The sequence below is a fragment of the Ranitomeya variabilis genome, chromosome 7, assembly GCF_051348905.1.
Source record: "Ranitomeya variabilis isolate aRanVar5 chromosome 7, aRanVar5.hap1, whole genome shotgun sequence".
Classification (NCBI taxonomy): domain Eukaryota; kingdom Metazoa; phylum Chordata; class Amphibia; order Anura; family Dendrobatidae; genus Ranitomeya; species Ranitomeya variabilis.
In genome coordinates this window covers 195,749,966-195,773,065 of record NC_135238.1, presented here as the reverse complement: position 1 = coordinate 195,773,065, position 23,100 = coordinate 195,749,966, and the positions used below count along the sequence as shown (strand labels likewise).

General features: G+C 41.1%; 1 protein-coding gene across 4 annotated transcripts in view; it reads right to left on the bottom strand.

Annotated features, from left to right (window-relative positions):
* The window catches only part of ZNF385B (zinc finger protein 385B), a 782,871-nt gene that overhangs the window by 160,887 nt on the left and 598,884 nt on the right, over positions 1-23,100 (bottom strand). For all 4 annotated transcript variants that reach the window (XM_077272602.1, XM_077272601.1, XM_077272604.1 and 1 more), the window contains one exon: positions 10,409-10,551. In XM_077272602.1, coding sequence (XP_077128717.1) covers positions 10,409-10,551 — 143 coding nt within the window. The remainder of the gene's footprint in view (positions 1-10,408; positions 10,552-23,100) is intronic.

Genomic DNA, 23,100 nt, shown 5'->3' with positions numbered 1-23,100 from the left:
CGTCTGACGTCCCAGACACAGACACTGGAAGCAGGGGTGATGACGTCATTACTTGGTGCACGCTGTCCTAAGATGAGCGGGTGCTCGGAGCACCGGGGGAACGAGGAAGTGGTGAGTGTTGTATTTATTTTTTATGTGGAGTGCATTATACTCTATGAAGGCCTATAGGGGTGCTTTATACTACAGAGGCCTATGGGGTTGCCTTATGCTATATAGAGTCTACCTAAGGGGCTGCATTATACTATATGGAGTCTGCTTATGGGGACTGCATTATACTATATAGAGTCTGCCTATGGGGAGTGCATTATACAATATAGAGTCTGCCTATGGGGACTACATTATACTATATAGAGTCTGCCTATGGGGAGTGCAGTATACTACATAGAGTCTGCCTATGGCGACTGTTATTATACTATATAGAGTCTGCCTATGGGGACTGCATTATACTATATAGAGTCTTCCTATGGGGACTGCATTATACTATATAGAGTCTGCCTATGGGGAGTACATTATACTATATAGAGTTTGCCTATAGGGGAGCTGTGCAGGAGAGAAACTTGGGACATTATTAAATGTTAATTAACCACTTATTATTATATGGGAACTCAGGTTATTGTTACTGTCAAAGGGGCACACAGACTGAATTATTACTTTCTATGGGGCAAAATGTGGGCACTATTTTCTAGGGCACTTGCACTGGGCATTAATATATTTTAGAGGGTTGTTTTACCATTTAGAGGGCACAGAGAACCACACAGTAGGTTCAGTAATAGGGACACATACGGCAGCAGTGGCTCAGCATTGAGGTATCAGCAGGATGAGAAGTTTGTGCATGTTGGGGAAAGATGGGGCTGTTCTGGAAATGTGAGAAGTCAAATGTGTCTTTGTTGTAATCTCTGCAGCTAAGTCACGGCTGGACAAGTTGTCATGTCGGTCTGGGCCAGATGGAAAAGACGGGAAAAAAGAACGACTCCACCAGAAAGAACGTCATCAGTAAGTCACCATCTATAACTGTACTGTGATCTATTACATGTGCTACAGGACTGGTATCTATCACTTTATGGTCACCATATGGTGGTAATATCAGTGTTAGTCCTTGTATAGAGGGGTTTTTTTAAGTAACAGCTCTGTCATCTGCTGGGGTTTCCCTATACCTACAATTAGGGTGAGTCACCATAGTTGTAATCAGGGTTACCTGGTTAGAGGCCCACTCAGATGTTTTGCCCCCCCAACCAAAACCCCTAGCTACGCATCTGGTAAAGTTTCTTTTTATCCAAGGAAATGGACTCATACTGCAATGAATAAAAAACATACCACACAAGAGTATCTTCTCCCAATAATCTAGGAGCAGTTTGGCAATGAACAATCTTTTGATCAGCATGATGTAGACCACGTCAAAAGGCAAAAGTCATAACTAAGTGGCTCAATGAACGAAACATTGAAATTTTAGGTCCATGGCCAAGAAACTCCCCAGATCCCAATCTCATTGAGAACCGGTGGTAAATCCTCAAAAAGAGCGTGGACAAATAAAAACACAGAAATTGTGAAAAATTTAAAGCGCTGATTAGGCAAGAAGGTGATGGTATCAGGGGCATAAGGATCTTGGTCGCAGAGGCTTGTGCGGGTGGTAGCCTTTGTGGGTGAGTGGTCCCTGCAGAAACTTCCTCAGACACACATCCAGTTGAAGTATAATGTTTTGCGGTGCACATACCAGTCGGGTCCGTAAGCGGAAATACAAGGGCTAATCTGAGGCCAGCAGCTGACGTTGGCGTGCACATGCTGTGTGAAATCCATAATTTTTTTGGCTTTAATAAAAAGTGCCAAATTTATTGAGATGTGAGCATTTTATACCACTGGCATTGTAGCATATTACAGTTTTAATTAAGTTTCCTTCCACCTTACGCTATTATAGGTCAGGGTCACATTTGCGAGTTCAAGTCGAGACCGGAGTTTTCGGCTGCATGTATTTCTATGCAGTCGCATGCTCTGGTCCCGAGTGCCGGCGGCAGTGCCGGGACTTGTTGCAAGAGACTCGCACGAGTTTCTCGCATTGAACTCGGAAGTGTGACCCCGGCCATAGTGTAACAGTAGCATGTGAAACGCCAATGTAATTAAATCCCCCCATCACTGCTTTTAAATTCTGACTACTTTTCATCACGTCTGCTGACAACTGCTGTGTGTAAAGGCTTGTGGCTGTCTCATACACAATCATTATAATTCGCAGACGAGCTGTACCTGTATAGTACCAAAAATGTAGACTGTACAAATAGCATGATTTATCGGTTTCCCAAGCTCAAACCACAGTTCTATTACAAGAAACCACATTATTTTACCAATGCCGATGCACATTGAACGAGTCCATATAAAAAATTGTAAAAAAGATATAAAAAGTTTAGGCGAAGATTTGAAAAGAATAAAGTTGAAAGAAGATACAAGAAGTCAGAGACTGCACGCCTCTAATTGTCCCTTTGGCGGTTCCGTCATGAACAGTAGTCACCTGTAGTACTTCTACGCTCTATGGAGACCTCATAATGAGTAGTGTTGGATGGACGGCTGTGCTGATCTCATCTTCCGGGAACATAGGTCATGAAATTCAGGAAATTCTACAAAATGAAAACCTAAAGGGACAGTATAATGCTTTATCCTAACAAGTATCTGTCCACAGGGCAGACATCTCAGCAGACGGGGAGACCGCCTTCATTACTATAGAAAACTCTTCTAATGACACCGATAAAACAACCATACAGAGGAAACAGAATGCTGTAGGTTACTATATAATACAATTACAGATAATGAAAGGAGTGCAAGACTCAAAATACAGGAAGCAAAAAACATCCCATGTTCCAATATCACCTACAATATAATAATAATATTAAATCAGATTCTGAATATAGTGACTAGCAGAGATGAACAAATCAGACAAAATTCGAATTTGCCAGCTTGTGTGGATTTTATAGGGAAATTTAATTTGCAGAGAAGTTATTTTCCAAGAATATAATGCCTCTTATCAGGGCTGGCTCTAGGTTTTCATCGGCCCTGAGAGATAGAGTTGGCCCCTTTAACACATATGACGATTCATGATTCACAGGTACGGCAGAGAAATATAGGGATAGTACAACGCCAAAGATTTCACTTCTTATATTACATGAGTGATATCTATTGTAAATTCTACAATAGCTCAGAAACCGGACAGTATAGTTCTCCATAAAGTATCATGGGCACCACTTAGTGCTCCATACAGAATTATGTGCCCCATATATTGCTCCATTCAGTATAATGGAACCTATATATTGCCCCATACATATAATGCTCCAGTATATGATGGGCCCCATATATTGCCCCATATATAATGGGACCCATGTAATGCCCCATACAGTATAATGGGCCCCATATAATGCTCCATACAGCATATGATGAGACCCATATAATGCTCCATACATGATGGGCCCCATATATAGCTTCAGTATGCTCCAGTGCTCTCGGCACCGTGACTGTTCAGTCAGAGGGTGCACACTAGTGACATCATCGCGCCCTCTGACCTGAAGCGTGACAGAGTCAGGAGATGCTGCAGGGCAGAAATGGGGAGAGGTAAGTATTGCATGTACCTGGGCCCTGACTAAGTGGGGGGTCCAATCGCTGGCGCTGGCACCAGACCCCCATAGCGCACTGGTGTCCCTGATGGTGAGTGATGGTGACAGTGATGGTGGTGTCCCCTACATGCTGATGCTGGCCCTGCCTCTTATTATGTTCTGTGTCACGTAGTGTTAAGGGACTGTGGGCACCTACCCAATCCAGCGGACTAGGGGTGCCCTAGTCTATCCACATCCCCCAGATTATTCTTGAAGGTGGAGATGCCAGGCTCTTGTACCTATCTATGCTCCTAATTTAACCCTTTTCTGATCCCTCCCCCACCCAGGGAGGTGAGGGGCTGAAGTGTATAGGAAAACACTGGCCAGACAGGCAGGGTAAAGAGTCATACAAATACACTCACAAAACAACAGAGTGGGAAACAGAGGAGGTGTAAGAAGGGGAAACCAAATGTGAGAGGATAAGGATTAACACCCAAACCAAATCCAGCAATCTCCAGAAAAACTTTCCAATCACCAACTCCAAACACTCAACTTTCACCTTCATCATCAAACCAGGAAGTAGAACTATCATTGGCAACTCCCAAGCCAGTGGTGAGCATATTTATACAAAAGGGGAGTGGCCAACACAGAACAGCTGAGACAATTCAGAATGGAGAGCTACATATCAACTGAACTAAATAACCCTTGCCATGATAGCAAGGAATCCTGCACTGTTTAATAGGATCGTGAAGCAATTCTAATAAGTGCAGGAGTTCGTGTAACCAGGTGCCATGATCGTCTATCCTCACTCTGTTGCGGTATCCCTGTGACACTCTGGATCTCTCTAGACCTCAGAGAATAATAAATGTAAGACACAAAAAATATAACACATTTTTATACTCACCCTTCGCTCACCTTTCCAGCCACTCACATGACTCCTTACTCGCTGTCTAGTCCTCCACACCCCTATCGCTTCGCTTATCTGACAATGTTATTTAGGCTGAGACTTAAGTCTGCAAGTAGGCACCAGAATATGAACCCCAAATCAACACAAGCCAGAGATGCAATGGAGGTGTGGAAAACCAGTAAACAGGCAGAGTACAGTGCGGGTGGCCGATGTGGTGAGCAGTGAGGTTTTTTTTTAACCTTTTACCTGTCCTCTACTATTCATCAAGATGGCGTGTGCAGATTACCACCATTTTGCTGACTTCGCATGGAGTGAATTACAAAAAAATCCAGAATGTGGAGTTTTGTCAAATTTGAGCAGATGTCCATTCCACTCAAATAAATTCACCCATCTCTAGAAACCAATAGTCTACAATATAAAAAGTCCTTTTCAAATTAGATCCCCTGATACAATATCACTATCAATACAATAAGTAGAGTCAATTCAGATTCTAAATGAAGTGTCTTGTACTTAATACTATAGAAGTTACCTACATCCTTACTCCATTTTTGTTTTTGTGTTTCCCTTTTTTACTCGCCTTCTTTTAACTTTCTACGTTTTCCATCCACATACGGTAATTATTGAGGGCTTGATTTTTGGGACAAGATGTCATTTTGAATTACACCATTAAGTTAATGATACAATGCACTGTAGAATGCAATTCCAACATTGTTTTTTGGGTTTTCTTTTTATAGTGTTTACTTTCTGGCAACAATGACCTGACATTATGATTTTCTAGGTGATTCTGAACTTTGTCCATTTTTTAAAATTATTTTAGTGGTGAAAAAGTTTGGATATTTGAAGAAAATGTTTTGAGTTTTTTTTCGTGTCAGCATTTTTGAGACCTGTAATTTTTCTTTTTTTTTCATTTTCTTGTAAATTTTAAATTTTAATCTCTGAAACCCACTCCATACACTCTCACTTGACTTCTGGTAAACATGTTCAGTGGATGACTGGAAGGCGTACAGTAAGGATAAAAGGAAGGAAAAAAAATATAGGTTTTCCCAGTAACATAGGAAATGGATACTCAGATGGAAAATAAGAGAGGAAAGGTGATGATGCACAGATCAATACATACAGCTTATAGGAAAAAGCAGTATTGGAAAACAAGTAATAGATATAAAGTAAATACCCAGTGGTAAAAAAAAAGTAGTGGCTACTACATAAAACCCAAAATAATTAATGGGACATGATTATTAATAACTATAAAACTTGTTGTTTTTTTACACTTATTTTTCTTGGCTGTTTACAACTCATGTCCTATTATAGAGGTAACCCATCGTTACTAGGAGAAAATATGGAAATCAGAGACATGCCATCGAGATTTTCCATATTCATAAATCCTTAGGTTTTCATTTTGTTAGAAATTATTAGAACAGAAAGTCAATAAAGCCACTTACTGCACAAACTGTTTCATGTTTTTTTTTTTCATATTCAGCTATTTTCATATTCCAATATGACTTCAAACATACGTTTACATACAAGCTTTACTGTGAGTTGCTTTTTTTTACTTAGATTTTTTTCCCCATTATATAATCCTTTTACATTTTATCTTTTCAACTTTAGACTCTGTTCAACGTGTAATAGTATAAGCTTTGATGTCCCAGCCAAGGCAGCATTGAAAGTACTTGCAAAATATTTTCAAAGAAAATTATAAAAAGCTAAAAAGAGTCAAATAAAATATGAATAAAAACGATATGAAAAATACCGTACACACTATTAACTCTTTATTTATAAAGGACACCCATACCCATTCCGGCCGGTTGATGGCTGGAAGATTTCGATAACGAATGTCCAATTTCAGACTGCTGATCGTATTGTTCCCCAGGAGATAAACCGTTGGTCGATGTACGAGTCGGCAGCTTTCGCGTAGAGGGCACAGGAGCGCTCGGCTGAGTGACCGCTCCTGTGTATGGGAGTGTTGGCTAAGATGGCTGTTAGCCGAACAATCGGCCTAAGCATCTTTTGGCTTTTGCCACAGATACACTTTCTTTCTAAAGAACCTCCCTCCGTGACTTTGGATACCTCTACAGCTGCTACACCGCTAAATTAATCATTATAAATTCTATAACATTTTTTGCCAGTTCTTATGGTCATGACAATACCAAATAATTATATATTTTTTCACGTCTTCATTCACTTAAAGGGAATCTGACAGCAAGTTTTTGCTATTTTACTTGAGAGCAGCGTAATATAGGCGCAGGGACCCTGATTCCAGGGATGTGTTACTTACTGTAATTTCAATACAATTACTGTTTTATCAGCAGAAGATTATCACTCTAGGACTGCGTGTCCCTTGCCAGATAGTCCAAATAATATGTAACCCCGCCCCACCACTGGTTGTCAGCTTGCTGATAATCTACAGTGTACACAGGAAGCTGCTAATCAGGGGTGTGGGCGGAGTTATGAACAGCTCAGCGTTCTGAGCACTGCTAAATCTACAGCAGATAAATCAGGGATTCTTTCAAAACTGCACCAAGCAGTTCAGTAAGTGAGACATCGCTGGAATCAGGTTCTCAGCCCCTAACTCATGCTCCTGTCATCTTACAACCTGCTGACAGATTCCCTTTCATGAGGCCTGGCTGTATGACTTGAGACGCTCGGACCCTCTCTGAACATAGCAAAAGGGTGAAGACTATTCCTATTTTTTACTCACTCATTTTGAATAGACTATATAGGACAACTATTTGTTAGGTGGGTCCTGTCCGAGCGTCGGACCACCCATAGTGAGCTGACCACTGTCATATGTTGTATATGCTTCTGAGCACTCAGTGAGTGATTCTGTCTGTTTGGGCCTATACCCACTAATGTGGGTTTGGCAATAAACTGGTATTTTTTTTGTTTTTTTGGCTTTTAATATTATTAATAAAAGTGATATTTTACAAAGAGGGAAACATGGGGATTCAGAAGGGATTGTCTAACTAGTGAACATCCCCTTTAATGCCTTTCTGTAGCGATGTGTCTGCATTTTACAGACCCCTTTCTGATTGATGGTAGCGGTCCTTTTGCCTGTATTAAAATGATACTGCTGCTGTTGCTCTTGACAAGAATGGTTGTCACTGTACATCAAGCGATGAAGAAATTCTTCCAATGCTTCTATATAACCAATATGGTGAAATGGAATCATCAGGAGAGGAAGGAAACGAGCACAATATTTAAAGACTATACATCTCACATACACGGCATGTTATCAGACATTTTATATCTTTTAGACAATGGATTCATTAAACTGTGTTGCCTGGAAAAATTCAAAGTGGAGGAGTACAGCTTTAAGAAGAAGCGTTACTCATCCTGGCTGATGGAACATTGATTTAAATCCATATGAAAACCGCTATTGGTGAGATGAAACCTCAAATCAATTCACTTTTTCCAGTTAAGAAAAAAAATCAATGCACGCACTCTAAACTGTGTATGGAGAGGCCTTCCCGGCCAGCACACGGATTTCTGCACTGCAATTCAAGCCTCAGACGACTTAGATGGAAACTTGTAATTTCATGTCTGTTTTCTAAATAAATAGCTGGCAAGACAGAAATATGGGAGATTTGTAAAATGATTCTTCTCTAGTAAATAAATATCTCCCAGGCACTAAGAACACATGGTACGTGTGCAGGATAAAGTCACCTTCATTTACCCTACATTATCGGCAAATTCCCCAACAGCAGTTCTAGAATATAAAGCTTTAAAGAGAATTGTGCTCTATAGCCACAGGATCAATAACAAGAATCACAACCTCCAGGGACATGGCTATAGGCAGTGTCAGACTGGGGAGTCACGAAGAGCCCACCAGTAACCAACTCCAGGGCCCCACTGTATGCAAACGTGACATTATCCTCAATCACAAATTTATATAACAATTAACTAAATGAATAAGATGTCGCCTTTGTCTGTACATAGTGATTCAAGTTCAGTGTGCCAAGTACTGCTCATATATGAGGGTGGTGACCCATAATTGCACAGGGGCCCACCAGAGGATTCTCCTGTTCTTCGGTTGACCAGTCCGATCCTGAAGGGGTCCAAAGATACTAGTATTATAAATGGCATAGTGCAGGTAAGAGATGTGACGTTTATTGACTTCAAGGGAAGTCTGATGTCTGTTATCAGGCTAAAGGCTGCTGTCAGCAGCAAGAACTATAAAATAACACATCTTGTGTTATATCAGAAAGCCACCTTTGTTATAGAAAGTATTCCATTAAAGGGAATCTGTCAGCAAGTTTTTGTCATGTAATCCCACAGCAGCATAAGGGTGGGACATAGACCCTGATTCCTGCTTTGTTTACTGGGAGCAGCAGTTGTGATAGAATCCGTTTTCTCTGAGCTCAGTTGCTGATATGTGAATACTCCACTCAAACCTCAGCTTTCTGTGTACACTGCTAGAGCTGCTAATCAGAGCTAGGGATGTGTTTGGACTAGGAGGCACGAGGCAGCTAGTCCTGGAGTGATAATCTCCCGCTGATAAAACACTGATTGTATTGAAACAGCAAAACACAGCCTAGTAAGTGACACATCACTGAAATCAGTGATGGATGTGCCAATTGTTTTTCTGTCATTTCTATGTTAGCTTTCTGACTGAGCACTCCTCCCGTCACCATGTGGTTTTTAATTACATCTAATCACACTTGGTATATGGCCAACCCATATATGAAGGCTTTACTGAGAGAGGTGTCCACATTCACCCAAGCATACAGACATTGGCCTTCGGTAAGTGTTCACATTTGGACTGGGAGGTCAGGGACCCATCAGATTAATGAGACCACCTTGACGATGGTTGATGGGCTCACACTATTTGGCCAAATTCTGTGCAAAGCGTCTCAAATATTTTTCCTAATGTTCAAAAAGCCATTTTGCTATTCATATTTCATGTATTTCATATTCGACATGCTTGGGCACGATAGAGTGCAACCTTTTTTTGTATATCAGGCTCTCAGCCTCTACATCATAGTGTTCTCAGTTTAAATAGCAAAATCCAAATTCTCTTTAATAATACTGAATTATAAAGTTGCTATTAGAATGACTGTAATTACTGTACAGTCATTTAAGTCACTTAAAGGGAATGATTAATCAGAACAATGCCTGCTGTTTAAGTCAGGTTTTTATGTTAAATGTTTCTTTTTATTATTATTATTTTATATATAACAATTTGTATATAGAAAAAAGAAATATTGCAGTTTTCACACTTGTTATTGTGTTATTCTACTTCCGTTATTTTAGGAAATTTACAGGTACATTAGCAGCATTAGAGACACACACCCTATGTTTTGTATTGAAGCGTCTAATGAGTGTGTGCAAAAGTCATTGTGAAGGGAGGAGGATCTGTGACATCACCTATTGTGATTGGTGGATCATGTGTTACCAGCTGTGTATAGAGGTGTTACCTGTCAATTTAATCCTGCCTCTGACGATAATGAGACTTCTGAAAATTCTTCTATAAAGAACAGGAAGCAGGAGTCTAGAGTAGCCCCAGTGGCCAGTGTGACAACTGCAAGATTATGATTTCATTTTTTCTTTAATACAGATTGTGATATGAATTAAAAAAAACACTGACAATTTTAAAAACATAAATGGAACACAAGAACCTGATTCATACAATAGGCCATTTTCTGCTGATACTCTCCCTTTAATAGGACCATACTGAAAGTTTTTACCCTTATCTGTGAAATCCTTTAACCTACAATTTCCATCCTTTATGTAATCATTGCAAAGGATAAATGTGAATGTATATTTCCTTCCTTAACTAGGCTTTTTGCAGACTTGCCCGATTTGATGACCGGAGAGAACTTGAGCTTTGTAAACCAATTGATAGTTATGGGTGATGAATCGGTGAGTATACATATATACACAGCACTATTGAGTTGACTGGTTTCCTTTAAGCTGACATATCAATAAATTTACTTACTGTGTTGAAGTTTGGGAAGAGTCCAACAGCCGGACTATTTTCCATCGGAAATGACACAAATGGCTTCATATCCAAGGAGGGTTGCACCACAAGGCTCGGGGTCCGAACTAATGCAGGGAGGGCGGTCGTATGACATGTACTGCCTGGTAATATAAAAAATAGCTACATGTTATATACATTCATTTATATATTTATTAGTTGTGAATAGAGGTAGAAACATTTTGTGGGGTGAAGAAGTCAGTGAGCAAAATATCTGTTAAAATGATTTTCCGAATTGTGACTTGGATAAAAAAAGGAAATATCTCCTTTTTTTTGTCTTGACACTCAGTCCGCAAAAAAATCATAGACATGTAAACAGGTCCATAGACTATGATGGGTGGGTGTCCTATTTGTGAAAAACGCTGAAAAACCTGCATCGTAATGAGGCTTTAGGACAAAATTGGCGCTGTTTCTGAGAAAAAAAGGACATCCTTCATTGCATACAATATAATCACTTAAGGGCTTGAACAGGACCGGTGATATCGGACGAGTGCTGTTCATGGTTTGCATGGACAGCACTCTTATCCATGTTATTCTATGGCACTCTGCAGATTTCCATGGACATGTACGATTTTGATCCAAGGGTCAGACCAAATCAACAATGTAAGTCTATGGATCCGTGGAAAACATTGGACCACACTCAGAAAACATCCAAGTATAGTTTGATGTTCACAGAAGGAATGAATGGAGAAGGTGGAGAGGTGGGGAAACTTTTTTCTGTTCACCTCTGAGAAATACTTATGGAAATCTGATCAAACTCTGATCAGAATCTGGTCAGAATAATCAGACCATTTTTCTATGATGTGGAGACATCGGTTGTGTGCGCCTATTCCAACAGTAAAGTAGATCTCACTTATCTAATTATGTCAAAAATATTTTTCTCTGATCTTAGACAACCCCTTCAAGAAGATTTGAAAAACTAATGGTTTCTGATTTGAAAAAAATAATCAAATTGAAAATACAAATTGAAGGTTCTTTTTTTACGAACAAATAATGTTTATAGAAAGTTTTAAAGTTGTAACACGTAACCTAAGATTTCTACTCTATACCAGGCTCCCCTGAAAGCCGACTGGAGGAGTCCTGAAATCTATAGCTGTGATCTCTCACAACATAATGACCTTAGATGCTTCTCAATATGGAACTTTCAACATCAGCGTGATATTGGGCTTAGGAGAACGATCAATATGTTATCACAAAAGCAAATGAAACTTAACTGATTGGAAAAAAAATCCCTCTAACACAGATTTCAGCAGCTGCCATAATTCACAAAGTTCAGACTCCTCAAAGGTTAAACACTGTAATATTACATTACTTTAATGGACAGAATGAATGATATAACAAATCTCCTATACAGATATGTCCTTGAGACAAGTCGTGAATACGCTCTGTAGGGATCTCCTCTCAGCTTCTTTGGAATATGTTCACATGTGGCAGATATGCTGATGATTAGTGTTGAGCATTCCGATACCGCAAGTATCGGGTATCGGCCGATACTTGCGGTATCGGAATTCCGATACCGAGATCCGATACTTTTGTGGTATCGGGAATCGGTATCGGATCCATATTACTGTGTAAAATAAAGAATTAAAATAAAAAATATTGATATACTCACCTCTCCGGAGGCCCCTGGACATCACCGCTGGTAACCGGCAGCCTTCTTTGCTTAAAATGAGCGCGTTTATGGCCTTCCATGACGTCATGGCTTCTGATTGGTCGCGTGCCGCTCATGTGACCGCCACGCGACCAATCACAAGCCGTGACGTAATTCTCAGGTCCTAAATTCCGAATTAGGAACACACACAAGAAAATCCATCAAATCCATCATCCATCCATCAAAGTTTAATCCCAACATCTATCTATATACTCGTCTAAGTATAGACGTCCGGCCGAATCTTGTGAATAACTTGCATTATTCCGAAAACTTCATAAATAAACTACATACATATTCTAGAATACCCAATGCGCTAGAATCGGGCCACCATCTAGTAATAAATATTTTTCAGTAAAGTCCTCTTTTATTCCACTGGCAGTTTTATATCACATCTAAACAGAAAACACTAGCCCATGCCTGCTTACGCGTTTCTAGTTTGATCCTTAGAGAAAATGACTAAGGAAAGGATTCTGGATGTTCTTTTCCTTATTCCCGATACTGTATAGGAGCAGTAGTGAACGTGTGACAACCGCTACCACAGATCACACTTACAAACTATAGTACTGCTTCATTTAATCATTGAGGCTAAGAAATAAATGTTGGTATAACTCATTTGAAGATAGGTAATCAAATGTTAAAGCCCCGAAAAACCTTTTTAAGGCCACGTTCACACATTCAGTATTTGGGTCAGTATTACTGATGAGTGAGTATGCTCGTTACTCGAGTTTTCCGAGCATGCTTGGGTGATCTCCAAGTATTTTGGCATTCTCGTAAATTATGTTTTTGTCTCCGGAGCTGCGTGATTTGCAGCTGTTAGACATCTTGAATACATGCAGGGAATGCCTGTTTGTCAGGGAATCCCCACATGTATTCAGGCTGTCCAGGAGCCGCAAATCATGCAGCTGCGGAGACAAAAACATAATCTATGAGCATGCCCAAGATACTCTGAGAATGCCCAAGCATGCTCTGAAAACTCGAGTAACAAGCATACTCACTGATCACTAGTCAGTATTTTACATCAGTATTTGTCAGTCAAAATCAGGAGTGGAACAATAACAGAAAAATATACGGAACAAAAATATAAACTAAGCACTTTTGTATTTGCCTCCAAGTTCTAAGGATTTTACAATGTACACAAAAGTATGTATACGACAGTTTGTTGAAGTTCCTGCCAATATCCAGCAGCTTCGCACAGCCATTGAAGAGGAGTGGACCAACATTGCACAGACCATAGTCAGCAACCTGATCAATTCTATGCGATGGAGATGTGTCATACTGCGAATGGTGGTCACACCAGATACAGACAGTTTTTCTGCCCCCCCACGGACTCTCCCAATATTGTAAAACTGCACATTTTAGAGTGACCTTTTATTGTGGCCACCCTAAGGTACACCTGTGTAGTAATCCTGCTGTCTAATCAGCATCTTGATCATATCTAAACAAATTTGTGAACCACATCTGAGAGAAAAATAACTTTTGCAAACACAGAAAAAGTCTTAGGGCAGAGACAGACTGCCGTATTTCTCATGCGAGAATCGCATCATAAACCTCGTACTGGCTGTCGGCTCACCTGACCTGAGCTTGACAGCTGCACAGTAATCCATCACTCCATCACGCTGTCTTGCTCAGGTCAGGAGAGGTGCCATGCCAGTCCATGCAGTGCGATGCGATTCTCGCACAAGAAATATGGCAGTGTGTCTCTGCCCTTATATATATATATATTAGATCTTTGATTTCAGCTCCTAAAAAATGGGGGCAAAAGCGTTGCGTTTATATTTTTGTTCAGCGTATACACGTGCACAGCTTCTGCATTTTTCACCCGCTCCTGGTTTTGGCTTACAAATATTGAGGTCCAAAACTGACCGAATACTGAACATGTGAACATGGCCTAGGAGGACCTCAAACAAAAAAAAAGCCAACACAATCATGTACTGTATTGTCTCCTAAAGTAATGCTTCTAGGAAAGGATAACTCCATAACAGCATTTGGAATATAGCACAACTTTTTGGTCTTGGGATTCACAAATACTGGTGAGAATAAAAAGTTCATGTGCCTCAGTATAACATTTCAGATCCTTAGCAACCTATAGCGCCCATATGAAGGATACCCATACTACAAGTCTGAACAGGCTTCATGCTTGAGTCCTAAAATTCCTGATAACTGCCACAAAGCACGATACTTAGACTCAACTGCTTTTACCAAATAAAAGATGTGAAGAATTGTTTTACAAATCATTATCTGTGGGGTCTGGAACAAGTGCGGTTGTCTTGGAGAAAGTGAATTCCCCAATGGGAGTTGATGTAGAGGGCAACATGGTGCCGATTGAGTTATTCTTGGAAGGAAGTGTATCTACAACTCCCCCCGGCTTCTAAGACAAAGAGCGCACTATATATAGCATGCGACTCACAACTTTAATTATAAGGAACTATTGGAATAAAACGTAAGCAATCAAACAAAATAAAAGAGCTGAAACATTCATTACAGGGATGTTCTCATGTAGTAAGGAAAGTAACGCAAAGTAATTGCCTTCCTTAGCAGGATTCAATACCTTGTGAAGTAAAGCTCATATTTAATAAATACATTTTCATTTTACTCCGCTCCAATAAAATGTAAGGATTCTAGATGGGAATTGTCCCGCATAATTAACCGCTCATCAGCGGATTCTTTCATTTCATAAATACTTTGCAAATAGCAAAGGAAAAAGAATAGGTATTAGCAATTTTATTCCATTAAAGATACATAACTTTGCATTGGATCAAAATGGAAAACACATTAGCAGGAAATTAGTTACATTTACTCTCATCCCTTTGTTGTATCCTTATTTGACAATGAACAACATGTCTCAGTCAGCACCAGAAATTCATTTCATGCATTTAGAACTACAATGCTCCGACCCCACGAAGATTTTCAGTTCTGAAAATCAAGCAAAACAAATAAAGAAAATAAATTCATTTCTACTCCACTTACAACTAAAGTAAGAAAACCTGAACTTTCTTTATTGATTACATAGATAACCTTTCAAGTAAAAGAGTATCTATCATTCTGTATCACAGCTACGATATACTTAGCACGGCCACACTGGTGATATCCGCCGGTCTTAGGCTACGGTCCCACGATGCGTTTTTTAAGCAGTGTATTTTTGAAAAAATACTTAATGCGTGTGGAGCGCCCCCATGGGGCCGTGGGGTACTCGGAACCAGGTCCTTCGGTTCACAGGGGGATGTCACGGTGGCTGACCCAGTCCGTGGCCCTGGGATGTCTGTGTAAAAAGGGAAAGATCTTTAAGGGGAATGTTCGTGACGCCACCTGTGGTATTCGGTCAGGGTGACCGACACTGCTTTAAGGGGTCCGCTGGGGTGATGTTATGGCAGCTAGATGGTATACCTTCCCACAGGTGAAGTATGTCCCCAGGGCTTCCCAGTGTGTAGATGGTGGATGGTGTGAGGCGCAGTGAAGAACGAAGACACAAGGTTGCAGTCTCTTTTCCTTTTACTGAAGACTTCAGCATCCACAGTCCAGAGCACCAGATCACAGGGCTGGCAGAGTCTGGCTGGTTTGGAGGCAAATCCAGAGTCCCCTTATCCAGGTGGAAATCAGTAGCCTTCCTCTAGCGCCTGGGTGTTGTAGTACCTTATTGCTGAGCCTCTCATAAGGTCCTCACAGATGTTAAAGATGTTATGTCTCTCTGTCCCCCAGATGGATAGGACAAACACATATGACTGGTGGCTTGAGGCTTTTTACAGGGACTCTATCATGCCCCGGCCTCTCGTGGGTGCCACCTTGCCTCTTGGGTATGGGGCGGATGAGTAACATGAAATTAGCTGTCCTGCTGGTCTCTGGAACAAGGCATAAAGGACTGTTGCTCCCTCGGTGTTCCAGCTACTGGGATCCTGCGCCTCAGAAGGAGGCAGCCTGTGCAGGGCAGAACTCCTTCCGGTATCCACTCCTTTGCTATGACTTCTTCTCACCCTCTCTACAATACAGTTCTCCTTGGTGTCTGTTTTTAGGAACTGCCGCACTTAGGGCAGGCACAGCTCCGTGACCCTCTGTCTAGGCCTCTGACAGGCTCCCACCCCTGTCAGGGACCAACTACCTGAGCTCAGCTCAGCTCAGCTAGAAACTGCCTAACTTCCTCTCCAGGCCACCAGTTTTACCTAAGTGTGAAGAGTGCCCTAATAAATAGGAGCATAGCTCCCCCTGGTGGACTGGAGTATGAAATGTGCTGTATGTTTGTGATACCTGGTAAAGAGATCTCCTTCATTGCCTCCAAACGTAACATCAGTTCCCCCTAGAGGAAAATGACATCACTGCAACGACCAGGACCCTGGGGCGCTGCACGTGAAGAAATGGTACATAGAATCTGTAACATCAAAAACTCTCCAAATGCTCATTGTGGGAACATATCCTTAGGACAGACACAGACTGCCGTATAACTCGTGCAAAGATCACATCACAAACCTCATACTGGCTGTCGGCTCTCCTGACCTTGACTGCTGCATAGAAATAAATCACGGTGTCATGCTCAGGTCAGGAGAGATGGCAAGTCAGTCCGTAAAGAGCGATCATCGCACGAGTTATACGGCAGTCTGTCTCTGCCATTAAACTAATGACATCTTGACAATCAGTCACATAAATAACGCTGCTGCCAATCACTGACCTCAGCAGTGACACTTGCATGTGGTAGTGATTGGCTGTGGTTACATGAGATATGGACATGTTGTCAGTGACTTGTAGAGATCACTGGATAGCCTGCACTAAAGCGCAGGTGGACCGAACAGGGAAAGAGATTATTAAAGAGATTGTTTTTGCTCTTGGCAGTAAAAACTCTGAGTTCAAAAGGCAGATTTTGCTGCATTTTTGCAATGTTTTTTGTAGTGTTTTTCACCTACGTTTTTTGTATGTATTACTTGTGTGTTTTGTCCACAGTACATGCCTAAGGCTGGAATCACACTAGCGCATGCCTAAAATCTGCTGCTAGCATGAGCCATGTGTCAGTGCTGTGTGCTCGGATCATCTCGCATGTGAGAATCGCAACACAGGTGCGGAGGAGATGGAGAAAGTAATTTCTCCGTCTCCTCCATGACCTGTCTCAGCGTATATAGGGCTGCACTGGGATGACATCCGAGTGCAGTCCAATGTTTCACATGCACCCATAGACTTGTATGCTGCCAATCGCCGCATGCTGCAATTGTTTTCTCATGCCAAATGAGAGAATAATCGCAGATCTGAGCAGCCCCATAGAATAACACTGGGCTGAGTGCTATCCGATAAGACATCAGATAGCACTCGGCTGTGTTATACGCTCCTGTGAGCGAGGCCTAATAGTTTCAGTCAACAAAAACGCAGTTAAAATGCTGCAATTGTGTCTCCTTCCTTTGCTTTCTATGAGTGAAGACATGCTGAAATGATTGACAAGCTGCAGATTTATAAAATGCTCCAATTCAGTCAGAAGAGAAAAAGTGTGCGCATGAAAAATATCACAACTTTTGTCGATACTGTAAAAGGAAGCTTCTGATTTGCATAAAAAGTGCTTCAAAAAGACTCAGAAAAGAATGTGCCCGTGAATATATCTAAAGAGTAACTAGACTTTTTTCAATTCAAGTCCTACAAATTTTTGAAAAATGCTTCATATTTTGCTTCCTTCTCTACCTAACACTATGCAACAGTGCTGTTTCAAAACCCAGTCGAGGCCTCTTTAGAAGCTGGTCTGAAAGCTATGACCACCAATCAAAAAATAGTATGATAAGCAGGGTGTGATTACTAAGTTAAAATATAACTTTTAATATGTCGTATAAAAAGGTGCTCAAAAGTACACAAAATACAAAATATAAATAACAATTAGACTCACAAAAATCACATTCAGCTAGATGCTGAACAACCACAATATTTAGAAGGACCTGAGGGACCAAACCATAAGCTTATCTATCCCTTCAAGAATCAAAAAATAATTTGCTTCATATAAAGACCAGGATCAGGTAAAATCCACATTTAGAACATCATAGGTCATCAAAAATCCATTTCTAGAACATCATAAGTCACCAGCATTGGATGAAATGCACAATGTTCAAAACAGTGTATAACAAAGGAAGGATCTCCTTATCTTGCTGCTTCCTCAGGTGAGACTGAGGCTGATAGTTCTGGCATTGTATCTGGGGAGGAGGCATATTTACATCCACACAAGTACCCCGCATTCATAATCTACCAGCTCCGGCCCATACCGTAACCCCAAAAGAGATAAGTACTTCCCTACGCGTTTCGTTTTCATATACTCATCAGGGGAAGATTCAAATGTAACACTAATTCTATCCGCCCCTCATGTGTTAACCTCTGCAACATGTCAATAGCTGTAAACAAAGAGAAACTTGTAAATAACTCATGAAAGAATAAAGTTACGTTAAAACCAAGCACACCATTGTTTTTCTTGTGAAATTCTCAATAAGTTTGATGTCACATGACCCTCTTCCCATTGAAAAAAATAAAGTTGGATGCAAAATGGCCAACTTCAAAATGGCCGCCATGTTCACCGCCCATCTTGAAAACTTCCCCCTCCCATACACTAATGTGCCACAAACAGAAAGTTGATATCACCAACCATTCCCATTTTATTAAGGTGTATCCATATAAATGGCCCACCCTGTATATATGTGTTTTGACGAATATTTCCTTTGAAAACGATGTGTAAATGACAGAGCAATTGCACTGCATTCGGATGTAAATTGGATGCTAGGTGTAAAATATCGGATTGTACTCGCATGACACTCATGTGACTCTCGGCAGGGAGACTCGGACTGATTTGTCATACGTTTAGTCTGACTCTGGCCTTAAGTTTATGTTTTTTAATATGGTCTTTATAGTACAGAAAATGTTTGATTTTGCACTTAAAAAAGCACCAAAACTGCACAATTCAGCAGCTTCTTTAGATGCAACCAGGTCAGAGTTTTCATGAAATCACATCCACTTTCCTTGGACAGTTCAACAGCAGAAGTTCTATTTTTTTTAAAAAGCAGCATTTACCGTATATACTCGAGTATAAGCCGACCCGAGTATAAGCCGACCCCCCTAATTTTGCCACAAAAACTGGGAAAACTTAATGACTCGAGTATAAGCCTAGGGTGGGAAATGCAGCAGCTACCGGTAAATTTAAAAAATAAAAATAGATACCAAGAAAATTAAAATTAATTGAGATATCAGTAGGTTAAATGTTTTTGAATATCCATATTGAATCAGGAGCCCAATATAATGCTCCATGCAGTTTATGATGGCCCCATAAGATGCTCCATATACAAAAGTGCACCATATAATGCTCCATACAGTTCATTATGGCCCCATAGACACTCCATATAACAATGTGCCACATATAATGTTCCATGCAGTTCATTATGGCCCCATAGATGCTCCATATAACAATGTGCCACATATGATGCTGCTGCTGCAATAAAAAAAAATCACATACTCACCTCTCGTCGCTGCTCCTGAGCGTCCAGTCTCTCCGCACTGACTGTTCAGGCAGAGGGCGGAGCGCACACTAATATGTCATCTCACCCTCTGACCTAAACAGTCACTGCAGAGGACACGCGGACAACTGAGCAGCGCGACGCTGGAACAAGGGACAGGTGAATATGAAATACTCACCTGCTCCCGGCGCGGTCCCTGCTTCTCCTGGAGAGATGGTCTCCGGGCGCGACAGCTTCTTCCTCTGTCAGCGGTAACTGGTACCGCTCATTACAGTAATGAATATGTGGCTCCACCCCTATGGGAGTGGAGTCCATATTCATTACTTTAATGAGCGGTAGCACGTGACAGCTGAACAGAGGAAGAAGGTGCTGGCGCCGGAGATCATGGGACATGCAGGGACCACGTCAGGAGCGCCAGGAGCAGGTGAGTATGTGACCGTCGTCACTCCCCCTCACCCACCGACCCCCCCGCCGACCATGACTCGAGTATAAGCCGAGCAGCATTTACGCTACATATGAACCTTGGCATTACATTTTTAATGCTTTTAAGGGAGAATAAAATCAAACATTTTTTAACAACAAATCACCAATAACTGCACAAAATCTGATCGTTGGGTTGTGCGAGTTGTTACGATTACAGAGATACAAATATGTCTGTTATTTGCTGATTTTTTTTATATTTATTATTTTTAAAAAAGCGCAGTACAAATGACATTATTGTAATTGTTTTTCATTATTTTTTAGTAAGTTTTTAAGAAGAAAAAAATCTGACTTTTCCCTTCAACTCTAGAATACAGGGACATAGAAATACACTGCTGGGTACAGTTGTATTGTATCTTTATGTATCAGTATAATCTGCCTGTAGGTTCAGAGCCTGCAGTGCGGCTTCAAGTATACAACATTCTCCCAGTGTAGTCAGTGGAGCCTGTGGCTGTAACGTACACAGTGTGCTTGATTTCCGAGAGACTCATGCAATAAGAGAAAATTACATTTTTGTAATTGTTTTCAATTATTTTTTAGTAGTTTTCTAAGAACAAAAAATCTGAGTTTCATTTTCCTTCTAGAGACATAGAAATACACTGCTATCTACAGATGTATCTCTATGTACCAGCATAATCTGCCTGTGATGTCAGAGTCTGCAATACAGCTTACAATTACCAATCTTCCGTAGGCTGATCACTGCAGTTTGTGGCTCGTGGATGTAGATTTAGCTGCAGTCTGCAATGTAAGAAGTCATGTGTTTGAGTCCTGGGGAGTAGAGTTGAGTGAATATGTTCGGAATCGGTTGCTGAATCTGAATTTGCCATATTGGTACCTTATTCGTGCCGAATTAATGTTTGATGATCGGTTCCGAACATATCCAGTAATTTCGACTCCATTCTCTCCAGTGACATTCGGCTGTATTCGGTGAATATTGTAAAAACTATATCCGCCGCTGTTTGCAATCGGAACTAAATTTTGAAACATTTGCTCAACTCTACGGGGGACAACAGAGAAAAAAAGGGGAGATTTTTAAATTTAATTACTGTAAGTGTGTGCAGAGATGCCGGCCCCCCACCCCTGAGGAAGAGGAGCTACAGAGTGGTGAAGACACGGGAGAGAAACGACTGAGTGGAAGTCAGGGCAAAGCCACTGAGGTGTCGAGACAGGAGACTGAGCCTTAAATTCGAGACAGTCCCAATGAATCTGGGATGGCTTGGAGCTTTGCTAGAGAACCTGGTCCATGTATGTGTCAGATGACCAATCATTCAATTGAATGTCCGGCATGGACCCCATTTCCCCTGCAGAGTTCAGCCACTGCCTCTGCAGGTGATAACCGCTGAAGTTTCTGCAGCAGATCTTGTGTTGGTCACTAGGGTTGAGCGAAACGGGTCGATCATTTTCAAAAGTCGCCGACTTTTGGCTAAGTCGGCGTCTCATGAAACCCGATCCGACCCCTGTGCTTGTCGGCCATGCGGTACGCGACTTTCGCGCCAAAGTCGCGTTTCAATGACGCGAAAAGCGCCATTTCTCAGCCAATGAAGGTGAACGCAGAGTGTGGGCAGCGTGATGACATAGATCCTGGTCCCCACCATCTTAGAGAAGGGCATTGCAGTGATTGGCTTGCTGTCTGCGGCGTCACAGGGGCTATAAAGGGGCGTTCCCGCCGACCGCCATCTTACTGCTGCTGATCTGAGCTTAGGGAGAGGTTGCTGCCGCTTCGTCAGAAGCAGGGAGAGCGTTAGGCAGGGTCCACTAACCACCAAACCGCTTGTGCTGTAGCGATTTCCACTGTCCAACACCACCTTCGGTGTGCAGGAACAGTGGAAGCTATTTTTTTTTTTTTTTCCTCAGCGCTGTAGCTCATTGGGCTGCCCTAGAAGGCTCCGTGATAGCTGTATTGCTGTGTGTACGCCACTGTGGAAACCAACTGCTTTTTTCAAAGCACATATCCTCTTGTTCCTTTCTGCACAGCTATCTTTTTTGTTTGTCCACACTTTTTATTTAATTTGTGCATCAGTCCACTCCTATTGCTGCCTGCCATACCTGGCTTAGATTACTGCAGGGAGATAGTAATTGTAGGACAGTCCCTGTTTTTTTTTTTTTTTTTGTGGGAGATTAAGATTGGCATTTCTGCTACAGTGCCATCCCTGTGTGTGCCATCTCTCACTGAGTGGGCCATAGAAAGCCTATTTATTTATTTATTTTTTTTCTTATTATTTGGTTTCTAAAGTCTCCCTGAAAAAAAAAAAAAAAAAAAAACAGTGGGAGAGTAATATTGCCCTTTCAGCTTGTGTGCCAGTCTTGACTCCTGGGTGTGCCACCTCTCTCATTCAGTGGGCCATAGAAAGCCTATTTATTTTTTTTTTTAAATATTATTGGGTTTCTAAAGTCTCCCTTAAAAAACAAAAAATACATAAAAAAACAGTGGGAGAGTAATATTGCCCTTTCAGCTTGTGTGCCAGTCTTGACTCCTGGGTGTGCCACCTCTCTCATTCAGTGGGCCATAGAAAGCATTTTTTTTTTTCCTTGATTTGTGTTCTAAAATCTACCTCAACACAAAAACACTACATCAATCAGTGGGAGAAAAATATTGGCCTCAGTCAGGGCTTGTGTGCCACTGCTGTGTGTGCTATCTCTCATTCAGTGGGCTATAGAAAGCCTATTTATTTATTTATTTTTTTTCTTATTATTTGGTTTCTAAAGTCTCCCTGAAAAAAAAAAAAAAAAAAAAAACAGTGGGAGAGTAATATTGCCCTTTCAGCTTGTGTGCCAGTCTTGACTCCTGGGTGTGCCACCTCTCTCTCATTCAGTGGGCCATAGAAAGCCTATTTATTTTTTTGGTTTTTTTAATATTATTTGGTTTCTAAAGTCTCCCTGAAAATAAAAATAAAAAAACTTAAAAAAACAGTGGGAGAGTAATATTGCCCTTTCAGCTTGTGTGCCAGTCTTGACTCCTGGGTGTGCCACCTCTCTCATTCAGTGGGCCATAGAAAGCCTATTTATTTATTTTTTTAAATATTATTGGGTTTCTAAAGTCTCCCTTAAAAAACAAAAAATACATAAAA